At 37.5% G+C, this 15,593-nt stretch overlaps 1 protein-coding gene across 1 annotated transcript in view; it reads right to left on the reverse strand.

The window, feature by feature from the left end:
- Med13 (mediator complex subunit 13) overlaps window positions 1-15,593 on the reverse strand; it is a 93,710-nt gene that overhangs the window by 64,463 nt on the left and 13,654 nt on the right. Inside the window, exons 4-5 of the mRNA XM_021214008.2 lie at window positions 1,155-1,300; window positions 232-429 (exon numbers count right to left, since the gene is read on the reverse strand). Of these exons, the coding sequence (XP_021069667.1) occupies window positions 232-429; window positions 1,155-1,300 (344 nt within the window). The remainder of the gene's footprint in view (window positions 1-231; window positions 430-1,154; window positions 1,301-15,593) is intronic.

Consider the following 15,593-nt stretch of genomic DNA (forward strand, 5'->3'; position numbering starts at 1 on the left):
TCAAATCCCAGCAACCACATGGTGGCTCACAACCATCCGTAACAAGATCTGACGCCCTCTTCTGGAGTGTCTGAAGACAGCTACAGTGTACTTACATAAAATAAATAAATAAATCTTTTAAAAAAAAAGAAATAAATGTTTGGTATTGAATGCCAAGAGAGCAGTTTGTCATTTAGTAAAATCTAACTAAATACACAGGATTCCCCTTCAGACCAGTATCAGAATCCATACCAACAAGAACTTCCACTGCAGCCAAAGAGTCATCTTCCCAATCCATATCGTCCTGCTTTTCTTCAGACGTCCCCTTCAAACCACAGGAAATAGGGTAGAACTGTTTCCATTCACCAATTAATTTTTTCGTAGCTGAATCAGACATCTTGAAAGCCTGTCCCGTGAGAGTGCCATTTAATCCAAATGGACTTAAGATAACTGGAAACCAAAGCAGATATCCAGTAAGTAAAGATTTACAACAAATAAAATCATAATAAACAGTGTTATAATGATGTAAGCCTAATAAAAAATCCATTATCATCACTCCAAGAAAGTAAATTTATTATACATTTTAATATAAAATATAATGCTAAGATTTTGAAAATTGTTTAAAATATGCCTAACACAAAATCAAAATATAGTATTTCAAAATGAACTGGGAATATTTACCTATCATTCAATTTATTCTGACTCTAAACAACTTGAAGAAAAAAATGTATATAAATAAATCTAAATATTTATGAAGAACTGCCACATAAATTTTAAAACACACACTACATTTAAAATTAAAGAAGATACTTCCAGTACTTAAAAAGCCATCAGCAACCTTATAAAACAACTTCTCTTGAGGTCAACAATTCATGATATAAATGACATTAAAAGTTCCCCTGGGTAGTTATGCTAAACACAGCTTACACATAAGCCTTGAAATGACTAACAAATCCTACACATAAGCCTTAAAATGACTAACATATCCATAATGTAATATGCTATCAGGAGAAAACACAGAAATGTTAAAATTCTCATTCATATGAATTTTAAATACTTTCACTAATGGTACTTATTTTGTTGTCTTACTAATATAATTGCTAACATGAAAGTTTAATCTCCAATACTGAAATGAGAGTAAGTAATCAAATGCCTATGGCAATAAAATAATCTACCTTGAAATGGGCTATTAGACTGTTGAGCAAGGGTGACATGCTCTTCACTGAGAAGGTATACAGGTTGATGTTGGTTAATTTCCACACTGGTACAAACATTGCTGTCTCCATGCAAGAAAAAGGTGAAAGAGCAGGACAAGTGTTCACTAATAAAGAAGGAAAAGTTATAGTTTAGTGATGATTAATAGCAAAAAAAAAAAAAAAAAAAGAATAAAATAATTTTCTTTGTTTTTAATGTTTCAATTTATTTTGAGACAGAAGTCCATATATCTCAGGCGTCACTATATAGCCAAGAATGGCCTTGAATTTCTGATCATCCTAACTCCACCTTCTGAGTGCTGGGATAACAAGCATGTGTGACCATGCCTTGTTTATCTGTTTCTGGATCCTGGGAACATGAGGTCTCATGCATGAAAGCCAAGCACTCTACTGAATGAACTACATTACCAACTCAACATGCTTTGCTTTATTAAGAAGTTATACCACAAAAATGAATACATTAGCTCAGAAGTCTTTATTATCTGTAGGGGAGAGAAAGTATCCATATCAGCAAAGATAAAGTATCCACAACACTATTTATAATGCAAATAGCTATAAGAAACCAGTTAAAATAAGTTAGGTATACCACATATGCAATTATTATATGACCACAGAAATAAGTCAAGAAAGCAAATTAGAAAATAAATTCTCAGGGCTGAGGCACATGAGCTAGGTAGGAGGGATGGCCTATTTATTTTGTCAAAACCTAGAAAATACATTCTCAAGGACAGCAGATATATTTTTAAATTAAAGGGTAAGAAAATCAAGAGGGAAAAAAGGGATTGGGGCAGTATACACTAGGGATCTTTTTCCACACATCTGCCTTAAGCATCCATCTTAAAGCCAGTCCCTTAAATGACCATTAATCAACTCTGAGCCAATATATAATATATACACATACTATATATACATGTACTAGCCCTATTTAATATTTTCAGGAACAGGCATAAAGAAATTAAATTATAGTAAAAGTTATACTAGAGACCTAATAAAAATAGAAAATCGAAATAAAAAGGAAAAGTCAATGGTGGCACACACCTTTGATCCCAGCAGTTGAGAGGCAGTAGGATCTCTGTGAGTTCAAGGCCAGGTTTATGGAGTGAGTTCTAGGATAGCCTTGAAAACCAAATATTTTTTTTAAAAAAAATAGAAAGTAATAGAACTGAGAATTCCATCAGATAATAGGAGTCAACATGTCTAAAGCCAAAAGAAGAAACTGAACCTACAAGTGTTATGGAAGTCACTGAAGTACCTAACAAGCTGGTGTGAGGGGGGTTACTGCATCAACTACTCCCAAGGTTACAGGGTCAACTTTGCTCTCTTACTCCTTCCTCGCCATTGCACTTGACTAGTCTAGAGTTTTCACTAATAAACACAATACAAAGCCAAAGCAGCTGACATAAAATTAATCTTGTCTTTAGCAATTAACAATAAACAATGTCTGAAAATTATAAACTGAGGCCTAGAATTATAAGATTCTCTGGAGCTATGGCATTAATTATGAGAAGAACTAAACAAGAAGCGAAAAATAAAACCAGACTTCTTATAGAAATGGTACTGAGGTATTTGAACTGGAAATAATTTTTATAACACCATTCGGTTCTATTTATATTACAATTTTTTTCAACTTTTCTGAAATTGTGAATTCTACAGATTAGTTATTGATCGCTACATCTTTCTTACCTAGTAAGTTTACTGTGCTTAAGTGTTGTGATTATTCCTGCTGTTTTTGAAATAGGTCTTAATAGTCTGGACTGGCCCCAAACTCCCAAATCTCTGCTTTCTGCCTCCCAAGTGCCGTGATTACACTGATGTGCCACCATGCTCAGTTTAGTCTTTGTTCATGTAATTACATATATATCAGAATAATTAAAAATGTATTAAAAATAAGAGACAATATAGGAGGTTCCCATACTCATCCAGTTCCCAGTCTATCAGTATTTATCAATAGCCACACTATATAGTTTTTAAAGTACTGACCTGAACTATTCAGTATTTGGATTAACCACTTAAGTTTTTATTTCTGATTAAGGATCTGATCCAAGATACAACATTTAAACAAGTTTTTAAAAGATTTATTTATTTTTTTATTTTATGAATATATTTTGCCTACATATGTGTCTATGTATCACATGTATGCAGTAACCTCAGAAGCCAAAAGTGGGCATCTGATTCCCCTGGAACCAGAGTTACAGACAGCTGTGAGCTGCCAGATGGTATGGGAATTGACCCCAGGTCTTCTGGAAAAGCAGTTAGTGCTCTTAGCCACTCGGCAGTCTCTCCAGGATTAACAGTTAAACTTGTTTTTCCTCTGATTACAATGCTTATTTTATTGGAATAGGTTTTAGCTGAGGAATTATGAAGATTATATACAGATACTATGATAAAGGATTATAACCTTAGACATTAGGCCAAGATATGTAAAGAAATTTAATAGCTGACAGCTGTTCACCTCCAAAATATCCACTGCTAGTGCTCATCTAAAGCAAACACTCAATTTTATTGAAGTTATCCAGCACTGCTGCTATCCAGTACCCTCTAGCAATAGTGAGGTACCTGTGTTATCAAAAACATACTGAGCACAAGCCTATCCCCAAACGATGTTTTAAAAAAATTAAATACACACATACACACACACACACTCTTAATACAACTCTACATTAAACAGTGCTGCATTCACACCCATATGCAGTACATATGAAGCTTCTAAGTAAGTGCAAATGTTATTCCTTCATTCAACTAATATTTTCTGTTAAGCACTGTACTAAGGCTATGAGAAGCACCTAACTTCACTAAGAAGTGAAGAAGTATAGGATGTTACAAGAATGCCTTAACATGAAGAACTCTGTACTAAAAATGGAATTTTAATTCCTAAAAAGAGAGCAGAGCCTAGATCTGATCCCCCCGGTTGTTCCCATGGTGACAGCCATCCACCTCCCTTCAAGAGTCATCATTTCTCCCAAAGCACCTCTGTCTGGTCCTGTCTTCCACTTTCCTTAATCAGGACTGCCTTCGTACCCTCAGTTTTTGTCTTTTTCTTAAACCCTCTAAAGTCATCTTCTTTGGGACTCTGTTCAAATAATCTTCTAAGTACGTACTTCACTAACAAATCTATACTGTTTCTAATTGCTCTTTTAGGGGATAAGGGGTGTTTTTGCTAAAGGACACACCACCATCGTATTACGTATTTCTCAGTCGGCCCAGAAGGTAACAGTAAGTGAAGGAGAAATTTGTCTTTCCTCTGTGTTGTGTTTGCAATAAGACTTCGACACAAAGCAATCTGGTGCATCGATACAAACTAAATGCTATAGAATAAAGTCAGTATCTGAACTTATTTATAACTAACCATTCAAGTCTATTTTCGAATCTATGCTCCATATAATACTCTAAACCATAAATATAATACCATCTTAAATTTTTCTTTATTCCATCATTCCCTGTTTCTACCAATTCCTACAGATTTAGCTCTACATATGTGTAATGTATAGACCTACATGTCTTTTGGGGTGTTATTACCTGATGTCTTAGTCAGGGTTTCTATTCCTGCACAAACATCATGACCAAGAAAGAAGCAAGTTGGGGAGGATAGGGTTTATTCAGCTTACATTTTCCACATTGCTGTTTATCACCAAAGGAAGCAGGACTGGAACTCAAGCAGGTCAGAAAGCAGGAGCTGATACAGAAGCCATGGAGGGATGTTCTTTACTGGCTTGCTTCCACTGGCTAGCTCAGTCCACTCTCTTATAGAATCCAAGACTACCAGCGCAGATATGGCACCACCCACAAGGGGCCCTCCCCGCTTGATCACTAATTGAGAAAATGCCTTACAGATGGATCTCATGGAGGTACTTCCCCAACTGAAGCTCCTTTTTCTGTGATAACTCCAGCTGTGTCAAGTTGACACAAAATTAGCCAGTACACCTGATGGGCATACTTTTTTGTTCTTTATAATGTTTTACTATTCATCCCAGAGTGGCCTAGAACTTGCTATGTAACCAAGGCTGGCTCAAATTCTGGAACCTTTTGTCTTACTTAGACTAAGTGTTGGGATTGCAGGGGTGTACCACCAAATCGACCTCTGTCTTTTAGGGAGAAATTATCAGAATCTCCTACATTATCTCATTGCTTCCCAGTGCTGCTGGGGATCTTCCTAAAAACTAATCATGATCATGGAACTGGAAAGCCTAAAATCACCACTGGTTCCCTAAAATCTTCAGGACTAAGTTCAAAGCATTAACATAACACTTTAATACCTTTACAATCTGATCCTCGCCAAACCTTGTAAACCATGATATTTAACCCACAAAACCTCCTTTATTTACCACACACTTGTCTCCACACCCTAATCAACTCAAAATTTCTTTAATTCCCTGCCAATTTATAAATACCTGGAAAAGAATTTTAAATTTAATATCAGTGTAAATTCTCATTATTGGTTCCCATTCCTCACCTCCTCCTTTCCTTTATAAAAACTGTACTTGGCAGCCAGGCAGTGGTGGCTCACACCTTTAATCCTAGCACTTGGGAGGCAGAGGCAGGTGGGTTTCTGAGTTCAAGGTCATCCTGGTTTACAGAGTGAGTTCCAGGACAGCCAGAGCTACACAGAGAAACCCTATCGTGGGGGCGTGGGGGGGTGGGGACATGGGATGGGACACCTATACTTGTTAACTCACAGTAACACTGTGTGAGTGCATGTGTGTACTAGTACATGCGCTCATGTGTGTCCATACAAGTCAAAGTCAGTTATCTTCTTTAATTGCGCTCCACCTTATTTTTGAGTCAGAACTGGCTGGGCAGCAAGCCAGGGATCATCTGGTCTATGCAACTCTTGCAGTTTGATGGCAGCAGGCACACATCATCATACCTAGCTTTTTATGTGCATAATGGGGAGAAGCAGCAAGCACTTCTGACGACTAAGTCATCGCCACAATCCACTGAATCGCAAATTCTTCAATCTAGCAAAATGGTAATACTTCCAAAAATATTTGAAAAAAAAAAAAAAGTATGAGCAATAACCTAAAACAGATATAGGTTCTTTAACTTGAAAATGGAAGGAGGGAGTGAGTTAGTGGAGTTAGTTTGGTTGGCTGGCTGGCCACTTGGCTTGGAGATCTGATAATATATATATATATATATATATATATATATATATATATACCATTATATATACATTATATATATCTTCATATCTAAAGATTCTCTAAACAATGAAGTTCTCCAAAATACTTCTTTTCACTCTGTATTTCACTTCTAAAAAGAAATATTAAATTAGGAAACTTACAATTACTTCTTTTAGCTCAGCAAACACAGCGACATCATGCTTCAACATAAACTAAAGAGGCACTAATCGTGTCACCAAGGGTGAAACAATTCTTAATGTGTCCCACGTATCCCCTCTTCTCAATACAAAACAAAAAGGAAGCATGAAGGCCAACCTCTCAAATTCCCTAACAACCTATATGCAATGAGCATTTGGCCATTCATATTCTCATTCTCATATTCTCATTCTCATATTCTCATTCTCTCTCTCTCTCTCTCTCTCTCTCTCCCTCCCTCCCTCCCTCCCCCTCCCCTCCCCCCCCCCCCCCCCCCCCCCCCCCCCCCCCCTCCCCTCCCCCTCCCCCTTCCTCTCTCTCTCTCTTATGTTTTTCGAGACAGGGTTTCTCTGTGTGTAGTCCTGGCTGTCCTGGAACTCACTCTGTAGACCAGACTGGCCTTGAACTCAGAAATCCACCTGCCTCTGCCTCCCAAGTGCTGGGATTAAAGGCATGCACACCACTACCTGGCCTTAACTCTCTTTTTAAATTACATTTTATTTAATGTAATTTTAAAATTAAATCTTATTTAATTTTATTTGTGTGTGGTGTGTGTGTGCTTATAGGGGTCAGAGGACAACTAGGAGATGTAAGTTCTCCTCTTCCACATTAGTCTCTAAGACCAAACTCAAATCATTAGGCTTGATGGCAAGTGCCTTTAACTGTTGAGCCATCTCTCTGTCCCCATTTAACTTTTAAATTAGAAAAAAACACTGGCTTTCTGATATAAAGTAATAAGCTAGCTACCAAGGAATCCCCATGCAAAGCTAATATTCTAAAGTCATGCATCACTTACATGCCTACTTCCTACTGCCTATCAACAATACCCTGTGTACGAGTAGCTCTTAATCCCAGAAAGGAAAGCCATCCTTCCCATTCTGCTAGCAAATGACCCCAATATACTCTTCATACTTCCATACAATATGATTCACAAACCAAGCTTGTGTATGATATTGGCAAGAAGTGATCTAAAATAGAACTCTTATTTTTAAGATTCTTATATTGAAAGCAATATTCTAGTCACAATATTACAGTACAGAGAACTGTAGGTTAGCACTTACATACTAAACAAAGAATGGCTTCTTTCAGAGAGAAATGTTATCATTTATAGTATAATCCCATGAGGCACCTACAATTAGCACTAAGGAAAAGTGAACAAATGTCTTTAACTACAATGACAAGCCAAGGAACTTATACTGTTAGCTACTCTAAAGTAAAGACTACTGTTTGTTTTCTAGACGTTTACACTATTTATCAATGAGGCAAAAATCAGAGGTAAATTCTCAATAACTGTGTCACAGAAACGTTCCTCAGCTATATTATACAGAGTTTTGTTTGTTTTATATATGCTGTATGTGTATATGTTCTATGATGTTCTATATGGCACACTTGTGGAAGTCAGAGGACAACTTATAGGTGTCTTGTCAGTTTTTCCTTCTACCACATGCATTCTGGGGATCAAACTTAGATCATCAAGCTTGGTGGCCAAGTGCCTTTACCTGCTAAGTTACCTCATAGGTCCCCTAAAAGATTATTTTCTAAAATAGAAGGAGGAAGAGGAAGAAGAAGAGGAAGAAGATGATGAAGAACACATACTCAAGTTCAAAGAGTTAACTCCATTAGTGCTAGACATCACAGTACTTAGAAGGAAGCAGAGGAATAAAAGGCAGCCTGGGTACACAGTGATCTCAAAAAAGCAAAACATGAAAATTAGCTCTTTTAGTAACAAGGTTTCCATAGGCTTGCTTGCTTGCTTTGGAGCAAGGTCTCATAATATATGGAGCTCAGACTAGCACTGAACTTGACCTGTAGGCTGACCTCAAAGATCTGCTTTGACCAAGATCACAGGACAACAGGTGTGTGCTCCCATAAATGCATGCACGTGCCTGTGTGTGGGGTGCTACGAAGCAAATGGTCTGCTCTCAGCATCTGTGTTAGGAAGCTATAGAAATAACAATCTTCCATTTTGCTGGTAGAGAATTTGAGGCCCAAAGAGGGTTCTATGACTTGGTTTTGTTGTTGTAGTTGTTGTTTGTTTTTATTTTTGAAACAGGGTATATGTAGTCCTTGCTGCCACGGAACTCATGTAAACTAGACTGGGCTTCAACTCAGAGATCTGCCTACCTCTGCCTCCCTAGTGTTGGCATTCAAGGCATGCGCCACCACACCAAGCTATGGCCTATCTTAAAATCAAAAGCTTAGGGATAGGGATGCAGCCCAGTAGTACAGCAGTAGTCTAGCACATGTGAACCCTGGTTTTGATCTCCAAGATTAATCTATTGATTCCACACATACACAAACACACATGTATATATCACAAAACCAAAGTACTGACTCACAAAAAGGAAAACATACTAATCCTAACAATTAAAATTTGACAGAGTTGTGTATTTTTCCAGAGACAATATATAAGCAGTCAATAAGAAACTCTGCTCAGGGCTGGTGAGATGGCTCAGCAGGTAAGAGCACCCGACTGCTCTTCCAAAGGTGCAGAGTTCAAATCCCAGCAACCACATGGTGGCTCACAACCATCCTTAACGAGATCTGACTCCCTCTTCTGGAGTGTCTGAAGACAGCTACAGTGTGCTTACATATAATAATAAATAAATCTTAAAAAAAAAAAAAAAAAGAAACTGCTCAGTGTCCCATAGTAACTAAGGAACTACAAATCAGAAACAGAAGATACCCCTTCACACCAACAAAAATGGTTACTTAACAAACAACCAGTAAATAACAGGCATTGTTAAGGATGCAATGAGACTGAAACTCTAATATTGCCAATGAAAATGTAAAACACTATAGCCACAATGAAAAACAGTATGGCAATTTTTCAGATAATTAAAATTGTCCTAAAAATGCAGCAATTGGGGTTCTGAGTGTGTAACCACAAGAATGAAAAACAGGGAGCTGTGGAAAGCACACCAGTGTTTACAACAAACGGTCAACACAGAGAAATGACTCAGATGCTAGTCAATGAGCAAGTACACAATACACTACATGGACAATGGGGTTACTGTTTAGTCTTACAAGAAAAAAAAGGAAAATCTCCCACATGCTACAATGTGGATAAAACTTGAAAGTATGCCAAGTGAAATAAGTCAGATACAAAATAACAAATATATACTTTCACTTAGGTGCTTAAAACACTCATTAAAAAACAAAAAAGTTAGGGCTGGAGAGTTGGCTCAGTGGTTAAGAGCACTGACTGCTCTTCCAGAGGTCCTGAGTTCAATTCCCAGCAACCACATGGTGGCTCCATCTGTAATGGGATCTGATGCCCTCTTCAGGTGTATCTGAAAATAGCTGCAGTTTGCTCATATAAATAAAATGAAAATATCGAAAGAAAGAAAGAAAGAAAGAAAGAAAGAAAGAAAGAAAGAAAGAAAGAAAGAAAGAAACCCTTGAGGGGAAAAGTTGTTTGCCAGTTTGCTCATATAAATAAAATGAAAATATAGAAAGAAAGAAAGAAAGAAAGAAAGAAAGAAAGAAAGAAAGAAAGAAAGAAAGAAAGAAAGAAAGAAAGAAACCCTTGAGGGGAAAAGTTGTTTCCCTTTGGTCCATGGCTAGATGTCAATTGTACCACCATGTCAATTTCCTTAATACCACTGAAATACTGGAAAAAAGGCAAAAATGATTAATTTTGTTTCATGTGTTTTTATAATATTTTAAACCTAGTTACCTTAAATTCACAGATTAATTTTATTCCATGAATTCAATAGTTTTCTATTTTTCAATTTTAATTTTCCAATTTACTTATTTATTTCTTTGCTTTGGTTTTGAGGCAGACTCTCACTCTATAGCTCTAGCTGTAGTGGAACTCTCCCTGTAGACCAGGCTGGCCTCAAACTCACAGAAATTCACCTTCCTCTGCTTCCCAGGGGCTGGGAAAACCATGTGCCACTATGCCCATTAAGGTTAATCTATGTAACAGGTTAAGATATAAGCACCAGCAATAATTTGATTGATTGATTGATTGATTGATTGATTACAGGGGCTCATGCAGCACAGGCTGACCTCAAACTCACTATGTAATCAACCATAAACTTCTGGTCTTCTTGCCTCCTTACTACAGACTGAACTCAGGGCTTCGTGCTGTTAGGCAAGTTCTCCACTAACTACAGCACCAGTCCTATTATCAATAATCTTTGGACATTCTCTAGGTCATTTCCATACTCCAACAACTTTGCAAGCTACCATTAATCAGCAATGTCCAACATTCTTAATATATCTCCATGAACAAAGTATCTATTTTAAAATCCCAAAGCATGTTATCACTTAATCTTCTATTACTTCTACACATTTAGTGAACACGTTACTGAACATTATATAGTAAAGAATCATTAGAAAACAATTACTCTATAAAGTTTGAAGTCTTTAATACTTTCGCTATTCTCTGCTTTCACTACTCACTACTACTCTTTAAAAAGATGTACGTGTATGAAATATACGTCTGTCTAATAGGGCTTAGAAGTTCTCTTGTTTTTCATGTCCCAGTAATCAGCTCCAACCCTTAGTCCTGTGTAGTACTGTGGAAAGGAGTGACTGAACTGCTATGTGTTTTTTACATTTCATTATGTATAAAACTAGATAGGTTGTTTTAAGATCTGCAGTCATTTATGGTAAACTCTTAAGTCCAAACAGTGCCTTATCAGTCCTACTTAGGCAATGCCCCCTTACTTTCTGCCTCATTTCAGAAAAAAAAAAGTCTCATTAGCATCTAAAAACAATCATGATGAAAGATTTGTTTGAGTCAATACTAAGAATGTTGTAGAAAATAGCAGTAAGGAAAAAAAAAGTGAAAAGGGTAAAAGTCATTCTCAGGACTTAATTTTTCTCAAAATATTCCTGGAAAAGATGAAAATGTTAAAAGCTATACAAATCCTAATGATTTAAGAACTAACAAAATACATCAAGGTATAGATATTATACCACCCTGCAAGATCAGACTCAATAAGAACAAATCAGTTTAGACAATCTCCAGACGGGGGAGATGGACAGGCTGTGGTCACGAAGCCTGACTGGGCAGACAGTGGATGCTTTGGCACAGGAACCTTTGGGACTCTACTACATACAACTTAGAACAAAATTTGTTCCAGGAAGAGATCATCTATAAGCAATAAGCAACCAACATTAACAAGTTAAGTTTAAAGCCCTAGAATCTAGTTGTTAAACAATCACCATGTAATTATAATCATTTGGACTATGGCCAATCCAAATTATGATGTGCTCTGAGGATGATAAAATACACACTAGATTTCAAAGGCCTCACATACAAAAAAAAATGTAAATCAGAGGTAGTATTTCTTGTAGATTTACGCTCTAAATAGTATTTCAAGTGTACCAAACTAAGTAAAATATTCTTAAAATTAGTTTCACATGATTTGGGCCTTAATTTATTTTACTCAGCATGTGCACACACCTGTCAAACACATCACCAAGCTCAGTTAACAGTGTAACAGAAATTTTACACTATGCATGTGGCTCAAATCCATCTTATTTCTTTATGCTACTCAGGAAGATACAAAGAAAAGAAACATACTTGTAAAGGAGACATAGTAATGCATGCCTACAGGCCCAAGTCAAGGCCAGGTTAGGCTATATAAGCATGACCCACTCTGAACAAACAAGAACACATAGCAATGCCTCTTACCTTCATCTGTTCAGAGGTAATAAGATAGCCAAAGAACAAAGATCATCCTAAACCTACTAACTGCTACCAGTTCCTTTCCAAAAGAGATTTACATGTCATGGTGCTTATTTTTAGTTAATTTTGGGGATCAGGAGATAATGCAGAAACCACATGTAGGAGTAAAAAGTTTTATTATGCAATTTAAAGCATAAAAGCATATTCTTCTGCCTACTGATTAAAAAACCACTTGACCAACGCTTGAATAAAACACTAAAAGCACTGTTAGTTATAAAGGCAACATCATCCAAAAGAAGTTTCTACAATGATAGGAATGCCCCATCTCTGAACCGTTATTATACAAAACAACAGCCGTTATATAAAATAAGTCTTTAAAATGTAGCTTATGAAACTGAAGAAGTAATTTCAATGTATTGGATTTAAATAGCAGCAAGCTAGCGACTATCGTGAACCGTACAGACGTAAAACACCTTCAAGGGGAAAAAGCATCATTATTTCAATATTTCCCCCTAATGTTCTTTTGCTTTTCTTTCTTTTTGAGGTGTATGGGGTGGTCGTGGTGCGGTAAGACTCACTATGTAGTCTGGGTTGATCTTGAACTTGCAGCTTCAGTCTCTGAAATGCTGGAATTACAGACAGACATGTGCCACCATGCTCAGCTTTAATATTCAAATTATGACAATATGTCACAAATGCTTGAGGTATTTATTCCTCTCCTCCTTCCCCACAAAACAAAAACCAAGAACATCTTAATCTTTGTGGATCAGGTTCTTTCCCAGGACACAAGAACACACTGAACCACTTTCTTGATACTATCTCTTTTTTGTTATATCTATCATGAATTATTTTATCCTGTATTTATAGATGTCTCTATGTATGTATATATATGCATGCTTACGTGTATATGCATGCTCACATGTATATGTTTTATAAAATATGTTGCCTTTTAAAATTGAGGCTAAAGATAACTAATATATATATAGAATAAAAATGTCAAAGACTACTAACAAAATTAGCAATATTGTTTTGAAAAAAAGTTACATTATCTATAACTGAATGTATGGGATAAGATTATGGTATATATTAAAATCAAATACTAGCCAGATGTGGTAAATCCTGCCTGTAAGCCCAATATTCTGAACAGAGGCATAAGGAGCACCTCAAGTTCTAGATTAGTCTAGGCTACAGTTATTCCAGGCCAGTCTGAGCTACAAATTTTATAATATTGTATATAATATCATCTGCTACTTAGCAGAATCTCCTATGTCAATATACTCTGTAAGATATCGGTTGTCTCAAAACAAGAGTTGTAGACCAATGTAATCCTACCCTGTATATCTTCCTAGACACATTTAAAACTTGCTAAGTGAGGGGCTGGGGAGAGTGGCTAAATGGATAAAGATACTTGCCACCAAATCTGACAATAAGTTCTGTGCCCAGGAGCCACATAACAGAAGACAACAAACTTCTAAAAGACATCCACTGACCTTCACAGATGGGCACATGAAAGCCATCACTCATGCACAGAATACAAGCATAAACATACACGCACGGGGGAGGGGGGATGAATGGATAAATAAATGTAATAAATTAAAAAGAAATGTTAAGCCAGTACAGTAGAATCTATCTATAATACCAACTAGTAGAAAGGCAAGGTAGGAAGATGAACTGCACCAGGAATTAATGGACGGCACAATGAGAACTGGCTCAAAAGAAAAAAGAAATCTTGCCAAACGTACAAACTTAATTGCCCAATCAGCAAAATGGATACAATAGATTCAACATGACAAAATGTTTAACAAAATACAAACTCACAGTACTCTTCTCAGGATAGTCTTACGTGGATAGACTATCAAGTACCCCAAGTCACTGGCTCCTACACCATCCAATTCGCTTATAATCTTACTAGCAAACCTCGTGACAGCACAAAGCCCATGTACTGCAAACAACCCCTCAACTATCTAAGATAAAATATTAGATGTTCTTTTATACAATTATCTAAAGACTAATTTGATTCAATGGTTAATTACTCATAAATTTAAAGGCTCTTTTTTTTGTTTTGTTTTTTTGTTTTTTTATTTTCTTTATTTACATTTCAAATGCTATCCCGAAAGTTTCCTATACCCCTCCCCCTACCTCTTCTCCCCTACCCACCCACTCCCACTACTTAGCCCAGGCCTTGCCTTGTGCTGCGTCATATAAAGTTTGCAAGACCAAGGGGCCTCTCTTCCCAATGATGGCCGATTAGGCCATCTTCTGCTACATATGCAGCTAGAAACACAAACCCCGGGGGTACTGGTTAGTTCCTGTTGTTGTTCCACCTACAGGGTTGCACCCCCTTCAGGTACTTGGGTACTTTCTCTAGTTCCTCCATTGGGGACCCTGTGTTCCATCCAATAGCTGGCTGTGAGCATCCACTTCTGTGTTTGCCAGGCTTAAAGGCTCTTTATACCTATCCTCAATGCACTAGAAGGTGACTTTATTTCTTTCAGTCCCTAGAAACTAGTAGACAAATTAACTATGTCTATGTCCAGAATATTAGAAAACGAGTATCTCCCTGGACTTACCATGTAGTACACCACAATTCCAACTACTCCAGAGGCTGACACAGGAAGATTACAAGTCTGAAGCCAACTTGGGAAACTTAGAAAGGTAGCCTCAGAAGAAAAACCCTACTAAATGCTACAACTACAACTCAGTGGGGAGAGCACTGGCCTGGCATGAATTTGATCCCTATTACCACAAAAGGGATGGGAAGACAGGAAGACACAAGAAAGACAATATAGACAGAGACACAGACAGCGAGGTAGTGTGCATGTGCGCATGTGTGTGCGCACATGTGTGTGCGTGCATGTGCGTGCGTGCACGTGCATCATCCACCACTCTCCATCTTAGCCCCTGAGACCGAATCTACAGCTAGGCTGGCTGCCAGCAAGTGCTAGGGATCCTCCTAGCTCCACCTCCCCGCAGTGCTGTGGTGACAGACCCACTCCAAACCATGCCCAGTTTTACACACACAACTACTAAAGAAAAACAGCCCATAAATTTAAAGAGAGAATAAGGGTGGGGGGAGTTAGAGGGAGAAAAGAGAAGAAGGAAGAATGATACAATTATCTCAAAAAACTAAAAACATATTTTTCCCATTAAAAACAATCTGGTCAGGCAGTGGTATCACACTACTTTAATCCCAGCACTGGGAGGCAGAGGCAGGTGAGTCTCTGTGAGCAAGAGGCCAGCCTGGTCTACACAATGAGTTCCAGGATACCTAAGGCTACACTAAACAGTAACACCCTATCAAGAGAGAGAGAGAGAGAGAGAGAGAGAGAGAGAGAGAGAGAGAGAAAAGCCGGGCGTGGTGGCACAAGCCTTTAATCCCAGCACTTGGGAGGCAGAGGCAGGTGGATTTCTGAGTTCGCGGACAGCCTGGTCTACAGAGTG

Source organism: Mus pahari, chromosome 14, assembly GCF_900095145.1.
Source record: "Mus pahari chromosome 14, PAHARI_EIJ_v1.1, whole genome shotgun sequence".
Classification (NCBI taxonomy): Eukaryota; Metazoa; Chordata; class Mammalia; order Rodentia; family Muridae; genus Mus; species Mus pahari.